The sequence below is a fragment of the Gnatocerus cornutus genome, chromosome 3 (assembly GCF_029298725.1).
Source record: "Gnatocerus cornutus isolate USDA-ARS CGAHR chromosome 3, icGnaCorn1.1, whole genome shotgun sequence".
Taxonomy (NCBI): domain Eukaryota; kingdom Metazoa; phylum Arthropoda; class Insecta; order Coleoptera; family Tenebrionidae; genus Gnatocerus; species Gnatocerus cornutus.
In genome coordinates this window covers 11,501,721-11,526,928 of record NC_142235.1, presented here as the reverse complement: position 1 = coordinate 11,526,928, position 25,208 = coordinate 11,501,721, and the positions used below count along the sequence as shown (strand labels likewise).

Here is a 25,208-nt window from a genome sequence, read left to right as displayed (position 1 = left end):
TACTTCAGTTTTTGTAGAAAACATCATCAATGACGTAAAGTTGTGTCTTCTGTGTTGTAATATTCTGCTCTGAGGTATTTTCTTTTACAATATCGATGCTATCATTCTGAAGTCAAACTTTTTTTATCAGGAACACCTCACTGTGTGGTTTAATTGACGGACAACATTTTGGAAGATGTTTGGTGCGCCACAATCTCTTATGGAAGATAACAGAGAAACATGGAGATCTTTAGACATCATCAACATAATGAGAGTTTGAACAACTTTTTGGAATACGATTTTTGGTGTTCAACTTCGATGATATTATGGAATGAAGAAGAAAACAATTTGTGCAAGCATCGCAGATTCTGACCAAACAAAGGTTGATAAACATTTTCTTTTAGAGGTTGGCCAATTCTTTTCAATTTTTGTGGAAAGCATGTTTTTACTCATCACATTTTCTTTTGGAAGATACATTATCCTTTCAATCTATTTTGGGAACTAACAGAAGCTAGGAGATTTTTTACTAACATCAGCAATATAATGGCCGTTAATTGTGGCCAAAAAATTTCGAAAAAAAGGAACAATGCTGTCGATCTAAAGTCAAAAAACCTACTAGATAGACCGCGCTGCGTGGTTTCATTGAAGAACCGCCTTTTTAAACATGCTTTATCCTTTATTTATCCAGTATTTATTGGAAAATGAACTGTCAACAAGTACCTACATGCTCTTACCTACATATGGATCAGTATGGTGACAAAGTAACAGAATGGAAGACAGGCAAACAAAATGAAGAGCCCAAATAAAGGGAGCGGAATTAATTCCGCTTAAGTCTTAAGACCGCCCAACAATGTATGTAATAAATGAAAAGTAAAAAATCAATAAAAAAAAATCTAGAATACATTGCACTGCATTGAACACTTAATGAAACTAAAGGCAAGGAGAGAATGGAAGATAGAAAGATCGAATTTGACCAACAAAAAAGGAGAAGAGGAAGAGGTAGCGTAGTTTATGACAAAAAACGACAACTCTAAAAAGCGAAGCAAGAAAGACTACTCACACATTGAACCGATCGCATTAAGCGAGTTAGTAAAAACTGGGAGCGAATTGCACAAAATCAAAGCGAATGAACAACCTTATAGAGATTTTTTTTCACCAGGGATCATGGATGACAACTACACTGTTATTAGAAACGTCTATTCAAAATTCCAGGACCTACTCCAAATATAATTATTTTTGCACATCCGTTATAAACTGAACACTTTCGCGAATAGACAGGAAAAATCAAAGAACATGTATAGAAGAGGTCAGGAAAATGGTAACAACGAAAACAGCTACTACAATGTTTTAATGACTTAACATTATGGTAACTGCAAATGCTTTAGACTCATATAATAACTATAATTTATTAAGGATATTGAAATGCATTGTTCATATGAAAGACTACACCGTGTGTCTTATTTTTTCATCGACAACAAAACTTGCTATAGACTCAGAGACCATTAATTGTTTAGCCTGATTGTTTATTTTTTCCGCGTACTGTAAAATTTTTATGGTGAAACACGTTGGCTTTTTAATTTATTTTATTTTGAAGATTTTATTCTTTTTTTTTTCTGAAATTTTCAGAAAAATTTTTATTTTGCCAAGCGTAATTATTTTTATCAGGGTTTCAAAAATCGAAGAACACTCAAAATCAAGTTATTCTAAAACTTTATTTGCTAAATGCCAAATAACCAAATACAATTAACTGGGTAGACCTCAGAGATCTGTGGACCTAACTTTTCCGAGGCCTTCTTTGTTTAATTGTATAACGAATAAGCAATCTTAAATTAAAACCCAACGCCACGGAAAAGCGAGGTTCACGAAAAAAGCGAGGTCCACTGATCTCCGAGGGCCACCTAGTAACTTATTACTCCTCATTTATTTTGAATACCGCATTTCAAGGTCATACTTTGTGAAAATTGTGGAGCTCTACGGCAAATTTGAGAAGATTTATCCATTGAATTGAACATAAACGAGTACTATATAAATAATAAATGAGGGGTATAATAGGTGTAAAAACTTAAACAAAATCTATCCTAACAATAACAATTTTAATACGCTAGTCAACAATATTTAGGCGAAATTTGTACTGGAACTACTACAACAACAAAATAGTTACTCCTCATTTATTTTGAATACCGCATTTCAAGGTCATAATTTATGAAAATTGTGGAGCTCCACGTCAAACTTGAGAGGATTTATGTATTGAATTGAATCACAAACCGGTCTTTGGGTGTTTAAGTACTCGTTTATGTTCAATACAACGCATAAATCTTCTCAAATTTTCCAAGAGCTCTACAAATTTTACATATTATGACCTTGAAATGCGGTATTCAAAATAAATGAGGAGTATGTAAGCATCCAGAGCGGTATGGTCGTTTTACAAGTTGAGGGAACAATACCGCCCGTGGTAGTTATTACGTTTTTTGTACGATCAGAACATCTACGTCATCTACGTGTAGCAACAACCGCTATCTTAATTTTTACAAGGTCACACCAGAGCGCACAAAACTAATTTTTCACAACGACTGCTTGTTAAAAATCTTAGATTAAGGTTTGATCTATTCAGAAGTACAAAAGATACAACTCCACCAGTAAGTTTCTCGCTAGAAACTAATCTAAGAGAAAGTAGTAACAAAATATTTTCACGACTGAGATAGCAAATGTTGCCACTTAGGCGACAAAATATGTCTTTCCAAAACAATTTTGAACTATTGAATTCATTAAACAGGCTGTCACAGAACGCTTGCACTTCCTTTTGATGGGAAATTCTTCATCAAAATCTTAATTGATTGTAGTATTGCACAATGTTCATGCATTTATATAATTCAAGTCACAAGCATTTAAAGCGGATCATTCATAGCGCATCTAAGAAAAAAATTTCGAAGGTAAAGTAGCAACAGTATGCTTTAAAACGATTTTTGGGCTGTGATTGGCCAACTTAAAGTGCTTATAACTGAAAAACTGTAAAGACCTGAACATTGTGCAATACAACAATAAACTCAGATTTTGATGAAGAAATAATTCCTCTTTAAAAACAAGTGCGAGCGTTCTGGGATACCTGTATATAATTAGTTAATAATGAAGATGGTTTTGTTGGTTGCCTATATGCAGATGTTTGATATACGAACTAATGAACAAAAACTGTTGAAGAACAGAAACGAACTGAAAGACCAAACTAAGAAAAATGATTGTTGTGGATCCGTAAGGCATAACTATCTTTAAAAAAATAGATTAATTATTCACAAATAATAACTTCACAGTTACTAATGACAGTTCAAACTTTGACTGACCTAATAAAGCAGTAAATGTGCTAATATCCATTCACAAAACATAAAAATCAAGTTACCTTTGATTTCTGTAAAATCAGAGTGTACTTTTCAATCATCATTTCATGGGACTGTACTTTGAAGTTTGTTGTCACTGTCAGTTCAGTTTGTTTAATTTTAATTTTCGGTAGAGAACTTTTTACTGTCTTGTTGAAACTGCCCCCTGCAGAAATTATCTATTTCTTATGCTTTCTTGCAGAGTGAGTCGAAATTAAAGATTCCATTTTGAAATTTTGGCATTATAATTGTCAAATGTCCATTTGGTTACCAATCTCACCAACTGTTCCGTTTAGGGTTATTTTTTATCGCCAACCATAGTAACTTTTATGTTTTGTGAACGGATATTAGTAGTCTTAAATTAAAAATAAATACAAATGAAATGAACCAGTATATCTACGCTATGACAACAAAAGAAAAATAATTTCCGCGAAATAAATCAATATTCGAAATTAATTTATTTTCAACGTTAACGATTTATACAGGGTAAAGACGCTCATAATACCTATCATGTTGCAGCTAATTCTTTCCTGTGCTTTTTAACTACTTTAGAAGCTTTCTTTTTTAAACTATCAAAATCTATTTGGTTAAAATTTTTATAACAATTTCATTGTCAAAGATTAAATTTTTTACAGTTAATGATATTCTGTATCAAAGAAAGAAAAAAATTGCTAAACCAAGTTTCTCAAGCTGTTAAAAGTACCGTTTTTTGGCATTGTAGAAGATTTTTTCAATGTTACAACATTGTAAAGCTCTTCGTATTAGTTGATTAGTTACGGAGACTGTCAAATGTAAAGTTCTGTTGAAAAGTGTTGAGTAGCGTAGCCTTTTTTTTCCGTATTGTAAAATAGAATGCGTTTAAATTAATTAGCATTGTTTTCTGAAATAATTTGACAAAAAAGACAGAGTACTTCTACTCATGAGCGCCTTTTATTCATCACCCTGTATTTTATTATTCAGTTTAATTTATATTCTTTTTTCCCTTTTGTTTAATTTCATCGAGCTTATTTGCATTGGCGGCCAAAGTGAAGAGTACAAGCTTTGAACTATTTTTTTTTCAAAAATTAAGCTGTGTAAGCAAATTGATAATTATTATTGAAAGTTTAACAATAACATTAATAAATCAAAAGAAAAAAATAAGATTGATGCATGGGTACAATTGCAAATTGTTTATTAAGTTGTTTACAATTTTCAAAAGCATCCGCAATCTACAAAAAAAATTACATTGTTAACTAAGCTCTCTCTTTGTAAGTTCATAATTTTAAAGTTTAACAGTTAAATTTTTGACCTAGATTGCAATGTCCTTCTAGAGCTGTACCACTTGTACACCGTGTTTGTTTAACAAATTTAATTCAGACAGATTTACAATTACAGAACTTACACGATCGTCTTTTGAACCCCTAAACCCAACTCACATAACACTGCCATTGCAACATTTTAACAGGAATGAATTACATGATAAAAATTTTAAAATTTGTGACCTTATGTGGATATTAGCAACCCAAACGGATTATACCTACTATTTTTTCCAAGTCAAAACAACTTATAATTAAAATTCAATTGTGAATTTAGTAGACATGTCAGAAGTTTTTCTGTCATTGTGTCATTACTAAGATACAGTAGAAGTTCAATTATCCGAACTCCGACCATCCGAATCGCTGATTATCCGTATCACTTTCAAAAATAAAAATAAGCCTATCACAAATTATTGCCTGGTTTAATTAGTTCCGATGACACGATGATGAGTCACCGTCTCGTAGTCAACTTCTCACTCTCAAGCGTATACGTGACTTGGCTGCCCGAAAACGGATTAAAGCATTCAAACAACTGACTATGACTGAGATGTTCAGTAAAAAATGACATACATATGTATGTAAATAACATAACATGTAAATTTGTATCAGTGTCTTTTAATTAATTAAAACGCACAGAGTATCGAAAATAAAATGTTATTCTTTCAACTGCACCCAGAAAAAAATCCAATTATCCGAATTTTTGGTTATCCGAATGGGGTCCGGTCCCAATTGATTCGGATAATTGAAGTTCTACTGTACTTTAATTTCACTCACTAGTGAGGGAGTAGTATATTAAAACACCGAGTTTCATAAAGCAATTTTTTATGCACGAATCCAAGTTTATAAAACTTTATAATGGATGATTGCCTAAATGGCCTTATGAACGAGGTTTTAGATTATTTTTTCGAATTTTCCGCTTATATAGGTCCATTAAAGTACTCAATTTGGAGTCGTTTATAGTTAGGTATCTAGAAAAGAACTCAAAGTAGGAAATTTTGTTTTTTTGGATTTTACGATACGTGTTTAATAAATTGCTGCGTGAACAAACAATGCATCAATATAATTGAATTGTCCTTTGCGACCAACAATAATTGTACTTAAATATAATAGATGTGAATACTGGCTGTAAGGTTTGGTTAGGTTAAGTCAAAATTTAGTGATAGTGAAACTCAGTAAATGTCAAATTTTAAATTGAATTTGAAAATTAAGTGGCAAGTCGGGGTTACAAAACCATTACCAATCGTGTAAAACGAAAGGTCTTAGAATTGGAAAATTTAAATTTTTTATTAAAAAAAAGGTGCAAATTCGAAAAAATAGTATAAAGGACTTGTTTTATAATGGCATTGGTGCACTCGTTCTATACAAAACTCGCCTACGGCTCGTTTTGTACACCGGGAACTCGTGCACCAAATTGGCCATTATAAAACACGTTCTTTAATATACTATTATACCATAGGATATTTTTGTTGTTATTTCAGAATTAAGAAACATTCTATTTTGATTCCCCAAATTTTCCAATTTTAACATTGAGGACAATATGAAGAAAAAATAAGATTTATACATCTGACACAAAAAATCAAAATGAACCTTGCAACTCAACGACTTAAGCTAATCACTAATTAGAAAAATTTAAGTTTCTTAGTTACCAAACCATAATAAAAAGTGCATTTTCCATGTTAAAATAGGGAAAATTTAATTTATTACAGTAATTTCTTGTAACCCGTATTCAATGTAACGATTAACGCATTTTAAAAATTCTAAAAGCAAATTAGGCTACTTACCCAGACATAATTAAAATGATTAAAAGCGAATACAGAAAAACAAAAAAATTAAATGATGATAAAGTTGTCCCTAAACTTAGGCCCATTTTTCCGTTGTTTTCATCCACCTTGTCCACCATTTTTGCTGCAAAATATATTTTAAGCATTAGAGAATAAGATGTTACTACATACCTAGATTATTGTTTTTCGAAGAGCAGTTAGAAAAATTGTATTCGCAAAGTTGATACTCTTCGCAGAGTTGTTTCTGATCATGAAATACATCTTCACATGAATCAGGACCATTTTTCTGATCGGTGGATTGATTTAGAGTCAAAACTTGGCAGCTCTTCTCATTAAGAATCGATTCTGATTCTACTATTTGTTTGAAGACATAACAATTTCTGAATTCAATAGCCCAGAAACCTTGTGTGGAATTATTTACTGTTGTTCTGTTAAGTTCCAACTCCGTACCGGAAGAAATCCGTATGTTTTGCCACAGATTTAGTTGACCATTTAGTTGTTTACCATAGAGAGTAGTATTTGGAGTTCCATTGGCTTTGATTTGAAGAGCACAATGTGCACATAAATTAGCATACAACATAACGCACGAGTTAAAATGTGAAATTTTTGTGGGTTTGGTGGATATTTCTTCAGCCACTTTTATGTGATCTGAAAATGAAAGTGTAATTAAAACGAAAATCCAAATAGGATCTTACAGTCGTGGACTTTCAAGTAAGCATAATTATCAGTTTTGATAACAACTTTGTTCGGTATGAATCCTTCAGTCTTATGAATCAATTCGTTGTTTTCAAGAATATAGATATCCTCGTTTTTAAAATAAACAGTGTAATGATTCCAAGAATTTGTTTGGAGGTGTCTTTCATGGGGGTGAAAACTGTCATCGTTGTCCAGGAAGAACTTCACAATCCCTGCTGAATACAAAGACACAGACACTGATTGAAACGGTTGGAACAAGTTGTAATTAGATAAATTGGTCTTGAAATCTAAAAATATAAAAATATTTTTATTATATTATTTACCATATTTTTGTTATTTACTTACCTTCCCACCTTTTGTCAGTGACAGCACTTAATAAATATTGGATCGAATTGTTGGATTGCCACCCATATGATGTCCAGTTTGTTTTATTATTATCCATTATCATGCTCTGGGGTTGTCGATCGTCTTTGGTTGGTGGGTCAAGAAAAATGGCCGAATTTGGATCATTTGTCGCGCAAATAATTTCAAGTTCTTTCCGCAGCATAATTACCTCTTTGCTTCTTACCATAAAATTTGGTAAAATCAATTCAAATAATAATAATAAGAATGTTAAAAGATAAAAATTTCTTTTAATTTGTACTGCTTTTATATTCATTTCAAGGCTACATTCGAAGACTACAGGTTGCAAATATGAATTCGATTTTTGTTTTTCGAAGCCAGAACTTGTTTTTGCTTGCTGGAAATAAAATTGAACGAAAAGTTGTTTATTCTTGGTTGTAACTGATTTCAAATTCAATATGTACTTTTATTAGTGGCAGAAAAAAATAAGGTATACTTACAACTTTTATTCGTAACAATTCAGTTTCGATTTAGATGCAAATGTTTGCATTTTTGCATACACCCATTTTAATAATACGGTAAGAAGACACATCTGCAGCACTTATCAATGAATAAATAAGATTAAATTATATTCGACAACCACGTCAGCTAAATGGCGGTTATTTTGAAATAGACCCAATTGGTATTTCAATCCTAAACATCATAAGTAATGTTAGTTTCTTGCTTTACTGCATTAACATCAATATCAGAGCAGTAAAAAATTATGTATAAATAAAAAAATGTGCATGCCAAGCAATTTATTACCAAATATGTAGATAAACAGTTCCATTTCAATCAGTTATCAATGAAGTAATAAGCAAGAGAGACAAAATATACAGGTGTCCAAGAACACTCCCTAAAATCCTTATGGGCAATGCAATGTAAAATTTTCCTGTCATAACTCGAAAACCATTTGACATAGAAAATTGAAATTTTGAATATATTATGGGGCCGGTTGCAGAAACACGGTTCAAAATTTGAACCGGTTCAAATCTGACCTGACCCAGGCTTAAATAATTTTTGCGTTGCACAAACATTTTTGAGCGGTTCAAATACAAGTTAGCACGGTGTGAGGTGAGGTTCAGAGGTGGCATAAGCCGGTGTTCAAAGTGACAGCTGGATTTGTGAATTTTTAAATTACAAAAAATACACAAATTAAAAGCAAATTTTTACATTTTGTGCGAAATAATTGATTTTGAACTACGTCAGAGGTTTCTGGTGCAGTTTTTAATCAATCAGGTTCAAAATACAGTTGTTTGTTAAAGGTTATGTAATACAAATTTTTATAATATATTTTATTTGGACATTTTTATTGTAAAAATAAATAATTTACAAACTAAATAAGTATAACAAATTTCAGTTGGCGCCACAATTCTGCGTACACTGTATAATAACTTAAGTTTACTTTAACAAATTAGCGAGATATCGATATCAGAAATTTGGCATAGTTTTAGTCATAAATTTTTGCCAAAATTTGCAAATTTCGACTGTAGAATAATCAAGCAACTATTTCTTATGTAAAAAATCGTGAAAAAAACGACGGCGCAAACCGCATCTCAATATCTAAAATAGTTTCCGAGATATCGAGCACGGATTGTTTCGAACCTTTAAAAATTTGACCCTCTGGGACAACCCAAAAATTCAAACGACCATAACTCAGTTATTTGTTAACGAAAATTAAGAATTTTCATGTTTTTGGATGCAGTGTGACATTCTGTGTAAAATGAGCCCAGATTTGTTGAGTTTGCTTAATAAATAAACCAGGCATTGGCCAAAAACGGTTTTGAAGACGTCATTTTAGTTAGGGTGATTTTCAATCAATGTTTTCAAAATGAAAACGACGTTTAATAGCTTTGATTGTACATCAGTCGAAAGAGAAGTTCGAAATCTATCTACTGGCTAAATTTGAGATCAATCGAACAAATAATTTACGAGTTATGGCCAAAAATTTAAAAAAATGAAAAATCTTCATCGATTGAGTCAAAATTTTTTTTCGCGAAAAATTGACTATCAAATTTTGGGCTTTTGATAACATTTTCTAACGTAAAATGAGTCGAGAAAAAGAATGGCGCAAACTGCATCTCAATATCTCAAATAGTTTCCGAGATATTTAACTTTAAAAATTACGAAAAACGAGGAAAAATGAAAATCAACTTTCCGAAATTTTGATCGGCCATACCTCAGTTATTTGTTGTCGGATCTGAATTTAAATCCCAGATTTGGAATCTGCGGAAAATTCTGTGTACACTGATGTATAATAACTCAAGTTTACTCGAAAAAATAAGCAAGATGTCGATATCAGACGTTTGGTATAGTTTTTGTCTTGAATTTTTGCGAAAATTGTGTTTTGTATGTAGTTGATGTACCTATTTGTCGAACATTTAAATAACCACGGAAACCGTTCATAAACACAACAACACTCTGGCGAATCTCAGAGTGTTAATCACATCACTCTGACGTCACCCGCTGCAACAGACACTTTATGAACACACCCCTGCTCTACACAAGAGATAACATCTTTATTAGAGTTTATGACAAAACATATAGAATGAAGCGATTTTAGAAGGCAGACCAATACAGTTAACCCACACCAATACTATGGGTCCAATAAAACCAACATCCTATCCAGGACAAAAGAGATTTATTGTTGTATTTATTGATGATTATTTTAGACTAGCTAGAGCATATTCTACAAAAACAAGAGATGAATCAGGTGAATCATTAAGACGCTATCTAATTTCAGCCAGAAACGTACTTGGGAAAGATGCAAAAGTATGTTACATTCGATCAGATCAAGGTACAGAGTTCATTGAGGGTAAATTTATGGAAGTTATGGATAGAGAAAACATAGAGAATGATCCATCTCCACCATATACTCCAGAACAGAACGGAGTCGCTGAGCAATTCAATCAAACAATTCAAAAAAAAGTAAGAGCTTATATGTTTGATTCAGGATTACCTAAGAGTATGTGGGAATTAGCTGTTGAAGCCGCTTTGCCACTACAAAAGTTTTCTCCAAATACAAGCTGTCATTATGAATAAATTAAGAGATTTGGTTGTATTGGATACATAAAAGTTCCTAAAACCAACACCAAATTTGATAAAAGAGCAATCAAAGCAATACTGGTTGGCTATACAAACACTGGATATGTTTTGTGGCATCCAGGTACACGAATATTCTTAGAATCCAGACATGTTAGATTTAATGAAAAACTTGTCTACAAAGATGTTTTCAAATCTAATAAAAAAGACCATTTAGAGAGTTACGATGATGAAGAAAGAAAACATAAACTAGATGATTTAGAGTTCACAGAAAAGTCCCAAGATGGCAAACCAGCATATGAGAAACCAGAGAGAAGAGGGAGACCTCGTAAAGAGTATTTAGATTGTAAAAATAAACAAAAACAAGAGACACCTAAAGAGCAGAAACATAATGAACCAATAACTAGAAGTAAAAATAAAAGAAATGCAAGTGTAAAAGAAAAAGATACAATTGCTAACAAGGCAAAGTGTATTGAAGACATAAGTTTTATTGACTTAACAACTGATCAAAATTTAGATGAAGATGAGTTGAGTCACTGTCTTCTTGCATCAATAAACAAAGATCCATTAACTGTATTTAGAGACAATAATATGTAAACATAAGTCGAACTGCCAAAAGGCGATACAAGATAAATTAGATTCCCTAACCATCAACAAAGTCTGAAAACTTGTTGACAGACCAAAGACAATGTTAGATGGAAGCAAAGCAAATATTATCGATTCTAAATGGGTAATTAAGAGATTAAGAGATTCAAAGCGAGACTAGTCATTAGAGGTTTTAAAGATAGACGAGCATATGATCTGAAAGAAACATATGCACCCGTCTCAAGATTACCTGTTGTTCCATCAGTACTTGCGACAATCAACAAATACAATTTGTTTGCCTGGCAGTTAGACGTTAAAACCGCTTTTTTAAATGGCGTAATAGATGAGGAATTTTACATGGAAATTCCTAATAGAGTTGACTTAGATGATCAAACAAAACAAACAAAAGTTTGTAAATTAGAAAAAGCTCTTTTTCTATTTCGCGTTCATACTGAAGATATTTCGATACGCGTTTGAGCGTATTTCGGTATCGTAATGGACCAATCCCGTGCCAATATTTCCAGGAACTTATATTTTTCTTAGGTTTGCAGTAGACAAACCGTCATCCTACCGTCAACGTTGACAATTTAGATTTTGGTTTTAAAAAACCATGATAAATCGATCAATACACTATTATTTCTTGTTGCACTTGGCTTAATAATTTATCAGAGAAAAACTCTTTGGATGCAAGAGAACCATCATGATTATGATCAACATCTTCGCTCTCTTGGCTCTCTTGCGCTCCGGTAACCTCAAAACGTCACACCTGTCAAACTGACTGAAATTAGATTTGGCTGCTTCGATTTTTTTCCCTGAATATTTTGCAATTGCCAACTACCTTAAAATTCCCTAGATTTCGAAATCAAGTTTTTTCGTTTAAAATAAGGCGAAATAGAAAAAATAGCGTATGATACTTGTTCATAATGCATTTTGCCGCACTTACTACTTTATGACACTCCTCGCTGCGCTCGTCGTGTCCTAAAAACGTGCGTGCGGCAAAATGTTCATTATGAAACGCGTTTCATAATATACTATTATGGTCTCAAAATAAGTCCAAAGAAATGGAATAAAAGGTTTACAAAAGAAGTACTAAAATTTGGACTGCAAAATGATTTTCATGAGCTATGCCTTTTTGCTTTGAGAAAGGAGGGCATATTTCTAGTGCCCGTTCTCTATGTACAATCTATTTCACCAACTTATCCCGATCTCTCATAAAAATTTAAGAGTACGGTTCAAGTACCGACATCTCGCTCTGTTTGTATTTGACAGAGTACGCTGTCAAATATTAGTTTATTTTAAAAAATTTAAATTCTCATTATTTTGTTCCAAGTCAGGTTCAGTGAGTCACGGGTACTAATCCCTCAGGTACTCAAGTGAACTTAAATGGAGGTAAATTTTTTTATGTTTTCTTAGAGTAAATTTTGTGCAATTCTTTAGTGATTTTTGTGTTCTATTGTTGTCGGTGTTCGCATTCCTAGTTGCACCCTGAGAGCTGATCTAACACTCGGCATATTTGAGAGCTTCTGTCTCTCTTTACTTCTTAAATTGGAAAAGAACAGAGAGAAACACAATCTTATTGCTATACGTTCTTGGTTTGCTTTAGCTTCAGTTATCGGATAGAAAGAGATAAAACCATAAACGTACTTCATTTCTTGCTCTGAACGCTTTTATGAGAGATCGGGATAAGTTCGTGAAACAGACTGTAGATGATATGCTGGTTGCTAGCAATAACGAAAGAAAATTAGATGAGATTGTAAGTAAATTGGGAAGCTTGTTTGATATGAAAAATTTTTGGAGAACCAATGTCTATAGAAAGAGCTGTAGACGGAAACCATATGAAAATACACCAAACACACTATACCGAATCCATTCTAAATAAATTCAACATGAAAGAGTGCAAACATCAAGGTACACCTATGACTACAGTGCAGGTATCCAATCAAAATAAAAGGAGAAAATTAGATGAACAAAAATTGAACAAAGCTCCATATAGAGAAGCTATAGGCTGTCTGATGTATCTGGCAAATGCAACAAGGCCTGATATAGCTTTTGCAGTAAACTACCTCGCTCGAAAACAATTAGAGCCAACAGAAGAGGATTGGATAAGTGTAAAAAACAAATTTAGAAATCTGAGAGGTACCTCAAATTTTGGTCTATATAGTCTATAGAGGAGAAGATGATAATTTAGAAGCAATGACAGATGCAAATTTTAGAGATTGCGAAGATTGTACTTCCACAAGTGGTTATGTGATAAGGTTGTATGGTGACGTGATTGGTTGGAGAAGTCATAAACAATCATATGTTTCCTTGTCGACATGCCAAGCCAAATATCTGCCAATGAGTGAAGCCTGTCAAGAGTTAATTTCGCTAGATAAAGGTATTAGGTTCGTTGTGGGCAAGACGTTTTTTCCAACAACGATTTGGTGCGATAATAGATCAGCGAGAGACTGTACAAAGAAGGACGGAAGACACAAGTTGAAAATATTTGATGATAACTTAGAGAAAATTAAGAGTGATTTAGACAAAAGAGAAAGGACAGGCAATAGAAACCATATGGCTGATACTCACGGCGATTTTATCAAATCTTGTGTAAATCAGAATGAATTAGAGTTTAGTGGATAAAAACTAAAGAGAATTTAGCCGATATAAAATTAAACTAAACCACTACCATTAGAAGTCCATCGACATCTTAAAGATAGAATATTGAATTGGTTTAAGAAGAAAATTTAGAGTCATTTTGTTAAGAGTACTTATTTGTTAACAAGAAATGCTTCAGAGAAGACCAACGAATAGGTTGAACAAAGGTTGAAGACGCCATATACTTAGGCCATAAGATTACTTAGGTTTATTTTTATTGTTTTTGTTAATCATCGAACATATAGAAATGCTAGCGAAGGGAGGGAGTGTTGGAACCATCGCTTAGCATTTGGAACTGCGCGCCTTTTCTGGCCACGCTGCTGCCATAGGAAGGGGCTGGAGAGTGGAACAACAATAGCAACGCACCAAGATGGTGAAAAACAACGTGTGTTAACAAACATCTTTAGAGTGCCTTAGAGTAGTTTAGGTTTCACAATGTGCTACCTTCTTAAAATCCAATAGTTAGTAACTTTCCGGGATTGTTTGTGATAATACATGAAGATCTTCAGCCGAGCTCACATAAATCCCGAACAAATGACAATTTGAATTTTTGTTTTGTTGTAAAACAGACTTTTGATGACAAGAGAAATGTATCAAATTTGATGTTTACGTCAACGTGACATAAGTCAAATCAGTAATTTGTTGGAACCAAAAAGCAATTTAAAATAGTCTTTGGTATGAGCTAAGCGCTATAAGCGATCTGATCTTGGGCTAATTGTCAACCTTCAACAAAGTCATTTTTACATCAGGAAGTCGTTACAAATTTTGACAAAACGCGTTGTCATGATGGCAAGAATTAACATTGTAAATTTATTATTAAAACCTAATAATTAACTTGATTCAAAAAATATTGAAAAAATGTATTCTTGGAAACACAAAAATGTGGGCTACCTATTGCACATAACAATTTATTAGGATACCAAAGAAGAAATACAATCTACTCCATTATCTTTGTTAATTATCAACAATTTTGATTAATTTGATTTGTTTGAAGTTAAATTTAATAGTTATTTATTTAATCAGTGGGATAAAGGTATTATTAAAATACAAATGCGACAATTGCGCATACGAGGGCGTTAGCCCGAGTTATCGTAAGAGCATGAGTATTTTAATAGCCGTTAGCCCTCGTATTAAATACTTTTTTTATCTTCGACTGAACTTCAACTGCTTAAAGCAAAAAATTTAATTAAAAACAGATCCTTTTTATTTCGATCAAGTTTAGATCAAAGAAGCATGTTTTCCGATGTCATGGAAATGAGAAAATTTGTATTTAACAATTTTGCAAAAGTGCAGTTTTTTGCAATTCTTATTGTTTTATCAGATTGAGTAAGTGTGAATCTCTTCCATCAGACGTAGAAGAAGCCGCAACAAAAGTAGTTTTATCACTTCTACCAGAAAAATTAAGAATTTATTATTTATATTAATTATGAAGAAAATGCAGAACGAGACGAATGGGAAAGTACTGCTAGCTTATTTCGCGAATTTGTTCAAACGCTACAAGCCTTCAAGTCTTTGGGCGTATTATTCAATGATACGAGCAACTATATCTATGAAGGATATAAGCCGAAAAAATCTAATATTTTGACTAAGCAAGATATAACAAAATTTTTACAAGAAGCCAAAGATGAAACATGGCTATTAACAAAGGTAAATAATTTAGGTCATAGATATATAAATATCTAAGAAAACAATTAACATTCAGTTGACATCTTCGGAAACACTAGATTTACAAGCGCCCTGGACGTTTACACACGCCGTGCGGTAAAAATTGCCCAAATCATCTGCTCTTCAGATGCGTTTATAAATTAAAATCACTTTACCATAATGAAGAGTGATCACCAAAGTGGAATCTACCTAAATTATTATCTCAATTAAGACAATATTTCTATTTTTAAAGTAATATTAAAACGTTTTTTATACAGCGCCATCTTGTGTACTTTTTGTGCACCAACTACAAAATTGATAGAATTGACAGATGATGAAATTTACAAATGTCAGATGTGACAGTTCTCATAAATTTTGAAAAACCCAATTATTTAAATAAAAATTTTTCGGCCAAAAAGTTTAAAACAACTCTTGTGCGTTAACCATTTTACAGCGCTCAATCATTAAAGCACTCCGGCTACGCCGTCGTGCTTCAAACTGATTTCGCGCTGTAAAATGTAAGTTACCACTCGCGACTGTAAACAACTATTAAGGTTGTGCTAATTTTGAGACTTGGAGATGCATGTAGGAAAGACGAACTAACTTACATAAAAGTTAATAACGTAAAAGACGAAGGAAATGTTTTCTGCATTATAATTCGCAATACGAAAACCAAGATTTCGCGTGAATTTGTTATAACTTCTGGAGATATTGAAGGAATCAATTTAGTAGAAATAGTTCGAAAATACATAGAACTGCGTCCATCAAGCTGCAATCATGAAAGGTTCTTTGTTAGATATAAGAATGGCAAATGCATAAAACAGGCAGTGAGTATCAACACAATTGGTGCCATGCCCAAAAATGTTGTATCTTTTTTGAAACTACCAAATGTAAAAGTAATTCAGGAGCGGATATTTTAACAGTCAAGAAACATGGAGGCTGGAAAAGTAAAACGGTGGCTGAAGGATATATTGAAACGTCATTTGAAAATAAGAAACAAATTGCTACAAAATTTCTGGGAGTAACGAATATACAGATGGATGCTTCAAGCAGTAAAGACATTAGCAATTTTGAGATCAACAAAACGTCGAACGAATTGTCCTCTTCTGGAATAAGTTTGTCAAAATGCAAACATGTTGTTGTTAATGTGTACAATAAGTAATGTAAATAGTTCTAAATAATTATTCATTAATAAAACTTTTCATGGTAATTTGTCTAAAAAGTCCAAACGTTCTTATCCCACTGCGTGTGGTAATAAAGCTCTTATCCCACTAAAAATGAGTGGGATAAGTGACAATTACCTTACAGTCGCAGATAAATTATTTAATAGCACATGGTCTTATTAGGAGAAGAAATGATGGTGTTTTTTTTATTGAATTTAGACAATTGCGACTAAGGCAATAAAAGACAAAAAACAATTTTGTTCCGAATAATACAGGGTGTTAAGTAACGTTACGGCCACAGACTAATGAGTAATTAAGGAAGGCAAACTGTCTTGTAATCCGCAATTAATTTTATTTTTTTCGTTTTAGTTAAAAAGCTACAAGGCTTTAAAGTTGACCAATAGAATGGCTTCAAATATTTTTTCAATTTTACAGAAATCCAAGTACTCACTTTCCCGTCACATTTGAAGTTTTAAATCAGTGGCGTTAATAAAAGGGAAAAACATTAACGCAATTGTATTCAAAAAACAGACAATAAAGAATACTACAATAGATGTTCAAAATGACCACCATCTTGTTGAACACATAATTGTAAACGACGCAACAATGTTTCCTTTATTGTACTCAACACATTTTCGTTTTGATGAACTTGATTTGTGATGTCCTCAAAAATGGAACAAGTACGCCACTGATAAAAAATTAGAACTGTCAATTTGACATCAAACAAAAAATTTCCTTCAGTAACTCTGATTGAAATTTTTGTAACCTTATGCAAATTGTTTTCTGATTGGTCACATTCAAAGCCTTCCAGCTCTTAAACGGTTCAAGAAAACCCTAAAAAGACTTCGAAACATTACTTTTCACGACTGCCTCCATCACCCCTTTTTCTATGGCCGTAACGTTACCTAACACCCTGTATATTGTCGTCCAAAGTAACAACATCTGTTATCTCACAATCACTTGTGAAAATATTTTGTTACTACTTTTTCCCAGATGAATTTCTCGCAGAAACTAACTAGTACACATTATTATTTTTTGTATTTCTGAATAGATCTAATTTCAAGCTAAGATTTGATAACAAGCAATCATTGTAAAAAATTGCATACACTGCCAAAAAATAGTATATTTTTATCTATACAGGCTGACATAAAACTCATGCCGACTTCAATACAGATTGCGAATTCAAAACCAAAATTGTCGAAGATTAATAGTATTCGAACCAGGACGAAAAACTGAAAGCCAACTCCAAAAGCTTTTGCATAGGTAGAATGCCGGCCAAATAAAAGATCATTTAAATTTTCTAGATAACAAGATCGTAATGTTTGCCTGACAAATAAACAACTAGCAATTATAAGAAACCTATCGCAATACCTGTGGCCATCGTCGGTTCAGCGATGGTGATTGGCTACCGTATTTCCGTCTTAATTCTATTGTAATGTTGTTATAAAAATTAACACATCTTTCTTCTTTAATAACTTTTAATTTATCAGTTAACAATAAACAATGAACGAATGTCGAATATCGAATGTGTCCATATCATGAGAAATAGCTTATATGTACAAACTGATTCACGTATTACGACGAACGGAAGTTGCAACCAGGGATACGTTTTTCATATAAAACTTGATCTATAAACTTAGCTTTCTTAACATTTTGGACATCTTTTGAAAAAGTTTTATATCTAATATGATTTCAAAAAGTCTAATTATATAAATTTTGTTTTTGAGATTTGTGGTCGTTCGTTTTCAATTTTTTTGTTTTGGTCAGTTTTGGCGTTCTTTTCCCAACCGTTTAAAAATTTTGAAATTCCGTTCGAAAAACCCGGTTGTTGTCTCGGCTATTGAAATAAGGCTCGGCCAAAAAAGAAACACTTTTAGGCCATGATACACAAATAACGATTTTTTTTACATGTTTGAGTCCTGACCTGGGTGATAGAACACAATGGATTATATAGTCGGAATTGAAGCTATTTAACTTCAGAGATGAGGTTATAAGTACATTTTTTTTTAATTTTTTGACTACTGAGCGAACGTGCACGCACACACTGCATACAGTACCTTGCATCTATTCACTCTTACCTTCACGCTGCCTTTGGGCAAGATACATTCACTGCACGGAAAATAAGAATAAAAAAAATTGTAGAAAATTTAATTGTTAATATTTTGTTATTTCTTTATTTGCTGAAGTGTGAATGGTTTAGATAATACCAGAGGAAAACAATTTTTAAGGGTGATTATCTAAATTTTAAGGGATGAACCTTCCACGTTAAGTGAGGGAACTTTAATTATTACATTCCTGATGCCTTAAGTATCATTTTTTGCCAAGTTCCAAAAGTTAAATAATTTGTTCGAACACGTTCTTGACGCAGTCCTCTGATTGGTCAGCATCAACTCCACAACTGTCTTAATTTTATAAACAAATACACAATTGAATCAACCGGTTTATCATTGATTGACATAAATTTAAGGCTATTGCATTGTATATTAGCTGCATTTTGATTGGGCGAGAAATCGGTTTTTGACATTTTGTTATCTACATCACCTATAATTTTTTACTTGAACACCAACATGTCAACTCATTTTAATCCTTTTAGCTATTGAATTATTTACTATATAAACACGTACAAATTATAAAATGTTACATTTAATTCTTTCATTGCATTGCCACGCAATGGGTTTCAAACTCCTCCGTGTGCTGTGCTTCTTTGGTCGCGTCTTCGCGTCAAGCCCGTCGTCTACCACCACTAAAACAGAGACGTTGTATCAAAAAATCTACAATATTCTCTTCTTCATCGCTCTTTCCTTCGGCCAAGCAATAATCATCGTTAACAACAACTTCTATCAGAACGACGTTTTCATTAGAATCGTCTCAGCCTACATCACAGAGTTTAGTCTGTACTACTTCAGTTTCTACACGATGATTTTTACCAACTTTTGGAAGAGAACAAAATGGTACGACTTGATGCAACATCTCCGTGTCGTGAAGAAGAAGACACAGATGGTTAAAACGAGAAAGAAGTTGCCGTACTATTTTACCTTCGTGGTGGTCAATGTCTGGTTGGTAAATGGAGAGACCAACATGGACTACAAGAGGTGCTCAGTCTTGGGGATTGACTACTTTAAAAAATTTGCTGTTAGAATTCTTGAACTGTGGTTGCTATCGTTCCACAAGATGCTGCTTATATATCTTATCGGCGCTGTTGGTGAGGTACCGCCGCTTGACGGTGGTACTAAAAAAATCAGTTTCTTTAGTCGCATTGAGGAAAGCAGTGAAGGCACTGTGCCTTCTTCGGAAAACTATCAACATCTTCAACGACCTGTTTGGACCAACACTGGCTCTTATGATCCTATTTACAATTTTCGAAGTACTCAACTATATTCTTTTTGTCTTGAACTACAAAGGAAACGAAAGTGTTGTTCTTGCGTTTATTCACCTCCATCCTACCATTGTAAGTCCTTAAACTCTCAAACGTGTCTTCAGTGTTTTCTTGCAGATTGGTCTAATGATGGTACTGTCTCAGTGTGACGCTATCACCGAAAAAGGCAAGAAAATCCTCTTAGAAATGTACGAGATTAGATGCAAGATGGTGGTCACCAAAAGAGAAGAACTCAAAATGTTGAAATTGGTGGAGTACGTTGAAGAAAATCTTCCTGTTCTTTCCGGTGGCGGCTTTTTTACCCCTGGGAAGTCCACGATTCTTAAAGTGACAGCCACTGTTGCCAACTTTCTTGTATAATAATACTATAAGGGCTCAATTGTAGCATTTCAATATTGTTTGGGATAGTTTAAGAAACTTCTTAAAACACTATTTTGTAAAATGGTACTCTTGTCAACACTGAGATTCATCTATGAATACTAGAACTGTATATCTTGTATATTTTCTTGGATTCATTCGGAAAAAAAACATAATTTGATGACAATTGCAATTTGAATGACATTTTACCAACTTTACCATTTTAGAAAAATGTTTCCAAATGGAAAATCAGATTGTGAATCAAATCAGACTTATTGTTAGATAAAAATGGTTTTTGGTTTGAATTTTGAAAGAAATCCTCAAATATTTTTATAGATTTCTTAGTTTGATCTGGTTTCCGACTAGATATAGATAATGACCTTGAATAGTAAAGTGTCAGAAAGTGTATTATTTTTATCTGCTTTATCTACATTTACGTCACAAACGATGTTATCTATATAAATCTGAATTTTCCACATAATTATCTACATAACAAGCAGCACCGAAACAACACGGCAACTTTTTCGCCAAGTGACAGAATGCTATCTAGTGATTTATGGGTAGAGTACGGATAATTTAAAAGTGCTTTTAACTCAAAAACTGAAAGGGACGAAGCATTGGGCAATACGACAATCAACTCAAATTTTAATGAAGAATTCTTCATTAAAAGGCATTAAAAGGTTATCTGTATCTATGTTATGCTTATGACTACATCTTTATCTTTATCTATCGACCTAAAGACGTAATATTATTGCCTCAATGTGACGCCATCACCCAAGAAGGTAATAGAATCCTTTATGAAGTGTGCAAAATTAAAGCTAAGATGGTACGTCTTCAATCCGATAACCTAGAAGTGTTAAAACTCGTTAAGTACGGCAGAGAAAATCTCCTCGTTTTCTCCGAGGGCGGCTACTTCACCGCTGGGAAGCCTATAATCCTTAGAATTACCTCCACTGTTGCCAACTTTCTCATTGTGGTAATGCAGGTCACGAGACCGTAAATAAACTCGTGTCAGATTTTTATCTACATGTTGATTTGATACCACTACAATAAAATATTTAATCAGAACTGCGTGTTATTCCAATGGATTTCAAGCTTCTGAAGGTTCTTTTGTGCTTTAGACGCGTCTTTGCCTCAAGTCCATCGTCCACCACCACGAAGACTGAAGCACTTTACCAGAAGATCTACAACGTGTTGTTTTTCCTTGGATTGTGCATCGGAGAAGTTTTAACTCTAAGAAACAGCGGATTTTTCTTGAGCGACGTCTTTGTGAAGATCCTCGCGTCATACCTTACTGAATTGAACCTCCTCTACTTTAGTTTCTACACTATGATTGGATTGACTTTCTGGGAGGGGAAAAAGTGGTACAATCTTATGCAACACCTCCGTGTGGTCAAGAAGAAGACAAAAGTGGTGCGAGTGAAAAAGAAACTTCCGTACTATTTCAACTTTTTCGCAATTGTGATTTGGTTGGCGGTAGCCGAAATCTACAATGACTATAAGTGGGTGTTAATGATTGGTGTTATCGTCTTCGAGCAGTTCACGGTGAGACTCCTGGAGCTCTTCTTGCAAGCTTACCATAAGATGCTTCTGTATGACATCTTGTCGACGCTGCTGGTGCGCTACCAGGGACTCACTATCCAGCTGAAGAACAAACATATCTCACTACCAACACTCCGGAAGACGGTGAAGACTGTATGTCTCCTTCGAAGAACCATCGACGTCTTCAACGAGCTGTTTGGACCTACCATAGCTCTCATCGCTCTCTTTACTACCTTTGAGATTTTAAACTACATTCTCTACGCGTTGAATTACCGAGGAGACGCGACGTTTGCGTTTCTTCGTCTCCACCCGACTTTCGTAAGTGAGGTCTTCCAAGTCTTTCATTTTTGCTTGTACCAAAAACTCTACAATCTTATTTTCTTCTCCGTATTGTCGATGGGCCAAGTGATAACTCTTATCAATAGTGACTTTTTCGTTCAAGAAGCCTTCATGAGGATCCTTTGTTCGTACTGCACAGAATTCTGTCTTTACCTCTTCGGTTTTTATACGATGATTGTTGTAAGCTTCTGGAAAAAGAACCAGTGCTACAACTTGATGAAGTACCTACGAGTGGTTAAAAAGAAGACACATATAGTCAAAGTGAAGACCAAGAAGTTCCCTTATTACTTCTTCTTCTTGATGATCATCATCTGGTTTGTGACCGCAGAGATCTACAACGACTACAAATGGGCCTCACTGCTGGGATCTTCGTACTTTGGACGATTTAACATTAGAATTGTAGAACTCTTTGTGCAAACATACTACAAGATTGTACTGTACGATTTGTTATCTACGGTGTTGGTGAGGTACCAAAGAGTTACCATGACCTTGCGAACAAAAGATATAACTTTAGTTGCGCTCAGGAAGATAGTGAAGACTGTATGTCTCCTTCGAAAGACTGTCGACGTCTTCAACGACCTCTTCGGCCTCACCATAGTTCTGATTGCGCTCTTCACTACTTTCGAGATTTTGAACTACATTCTCTACGCATTGAACTACCGAGAAAATGCTACATTCTCTGAGAAGGCCACGTTGGCGTTCCTCCGCCTCCACCCGACTTTCGTAAGTGAGATTCTCAGAAACTTTAATTTTGGTTTGTTTAGATTGGAACCCCACTGCTTTTAGCTCGATGCGGCGCCGTCACCGAAGAGGCCAACAAACTCCTCGTGGAAATGTACGAACTGAAATGCACCATGAATTTGACCAAAGATGAAGAAAAGGAGCTGGTCCAACTCGTTGGATACGTCGACGCGAATCTTCCGGAGTTTCTTGGGGCTGGTTTCTTTGTAGTCGAGAAGTCTACGATCCTGAAACTGGCATTCACTGTTGCCAATTTTGTGATCGTAATTATGCAGACATCGAACCCCAGCGACGTTGGTAATTAAAGTTTAATAAAGAATCTCGCGTGTGAAAGTAGCGATAAGAGTTAAATCGTTAAATCGTTAAATCATAATAACACCACAATCGATGTCATGGTCATGGTTTTCGTTGCGACCGATGGGTTTTAAGCTCCTCCGTTTTTTCGCCTCAAGTCTCTCTCCCGCCTCCAAGTACCAAAAACTCTACAACTTCTTTTTCTTCGCCACGTTGTCAGGAGGGCAAGTCATGACTCTCATCAACAGCAACTTCTTCCTTCAAGAACCCTTTATGAGATTCATTTCTTCGTACATCACCGCGTTCTCTATCTTTACATCTCCAGTTTTTACACAATGATAGTTGTGAGTTTCTGGAAAATTAATCAGTGGGATAACCTGATGAAGCATCTCCGAGTAGTCAAGAAGAAGACAAAGGTGGTCAAAGAACAGAGGAGGAAGCTCCCGTACTACTTCTCTTTTTTGCTAATGAACTTGTGATTAGCGGCTTCAGAAATCTACAACGATTATAACTAGGTGTTGCTGATGGGTCCCGAATTCTTCGAACAATTTAACATCAGACTCTTAGAGCTCTTCTTACAGACTTACCACAAAATTATTCTGTATGATATATTATCGACAGTGTTGGTGAGATACCAATGAATATCGTCGACGCTACAAAACAAAAACGTCTTGTTAGTCGTCCTCAGGAAGACGGTGAAAACTTTATTTTTTCTCCGCAAAACGATTGACCTCCTTAATCAGCTTTTCAGACCCACGGTGGCTCTCGTGGTCTTGTTTACCACCTTTGAGCTGCTTAACTACATTTTTTTTGCTTTGGATTTTAAAAGCGACAACACTTAGCTCGAGAATATAATCCTGGCGATTCTTAATTTTCAAGGCACTATTGTAAGAGCTTCAAAATGTCTCTTTATTCTATTTTTGCCTTATAGATTGGAACAGTGATGGTGTTAGCCCAGTGTGACGCCATAGCAGAAGAAAGCAGCAGAATTCTAATAGAAATATGCAAGATTAGGTGTACCATAAAGGTTACTAAAGATGAAGATGAGGAGTTGTCGCAACTGGTCGAGTATGTCGAAAAGATTTTTCCAATTTTGTCTGTTGATGGGTATTTTAACATTGAGAAGCCCACAATATTGAGCATAACAGCCACTGTTGCCAAACTTTTATCAGTAGCGTTGCAAGTAACTAAATAGATTTTTGTTTTTGAAATTTCTATAGTGCGGGTGTAAATAAAAGGCAGTTTTAGTGTTGCCCACCTTCTACAGCGGTGTTGCAAAAATATACATAAATAACTAAAGTACTTTTTCCGACGCTTCCACCATTTCTGTTCAAAAAGTAGTAGATTTTGTTATACGGCAAAAAAGTGGTATTTTTTGTCGAGCAATTAAATTGCAGTAGCAAGGCGAAGCGACACAGCAAAGCCACTTTTCGGCCAAATAACAATAACTATTTTTCCTCTACATGTTAAAATAAGTTGCACGGTCGACAATGAGTGAACGTAAATTGAACTATAAACATGGATGGTTATGCATGTAGTTGTCTTTGATGACATTGAAAAGTATTGGTTTCAAAGAGTTTCAAAGTTCAGATGGGGTAAGAGTCATACAAAATGTAAGTCTGAATTAGTAACCGTCACAAAAAGTACTTTTTCGGCCTAGGCAGCAAAAGTGTTTCCATGTCAACGAGCGCTTTCCAGAGATGTGTAAGTAACTAAAAAAAAATATCCCAGCTTCACCACAATTTTTAAATAAAGCAAATAGTAAAAACAGAGTCCTTTACTGTTGCTAACCTTCTTACAGTAGTGTTGTAAGTATCTAAATAGGATTAAGAGGGTTGAGGGGTTTAATAAAAAAAGACATTTTAAGGCGACTTTTCATGAAGCAGGAATTAGATAAAAAACTAGAAGCCGGTTTACACAATAATTTTATTGAAATTAAGTTCAATTATATTTTAAAACTAATTTGACGATTTCTGTCACTTTAACAG

At 34.0% G+C, this 25,208-nt stretch overlaps 1 protein-coding gene across 1 annotated transcript; it reads right to left on the bottom strand.

Annotated features, from left to right (window-relative positions):
* Nucleotides 1-1,672: 1,672 nt before the first annotated feature.
* Nucleotides 1,673-8,051, bottom strand: LOC148176899 (uncharacterized). The gene is made up of 5 exons (XM_088032876.1): nt 7,962-8,051; nt 7,465-7,858; nt 7,119-7,406; nt 6,595-7,071; nt 1,673-6,547 (listed from the first exon to the last, which is right to left on the bottom strand). The coding sequence occupies exons 2-5, from the start codon at nt 7,775-7,777 to the stop codon at nt 6,420-6,422; spliced, it is 1,206 nt and encodes a 401-aa protein (XP_087889002.1). The 5' UTR covers nt 7,778-7,858; nt 7,962-8,051; the 3' UTR covers nt 1,673-6,419.
* Between the last annotated feature and the right edge of the window lie 17,157 nt (nt 8,052-25,208).

Bases quoted from the DNA above. Each gene is read 5' to 3' on its own strand.
- LOC148176899 (XM_088032876.1), bottom strand. From the start codon at position 7,777: ATGAATATAAAAGCAGTACAAATTAAAAGAAATTTTTATCTTTTAACA. The intron at 7,407-7,464 runs GTAAGTAAATAA...TTATATTTTTAG, and splicing joins CACTGACAAAAGGTGGGAAG to ATTTCAAGACCAATTTATCT. The intron at 6,548-6,594 runs GTATGTAGTAAC...TATATTTTGCAG, and splicing joins TTCGAAAAACAATAATCTAG to CAAAAATGGTGGACAAGGTG.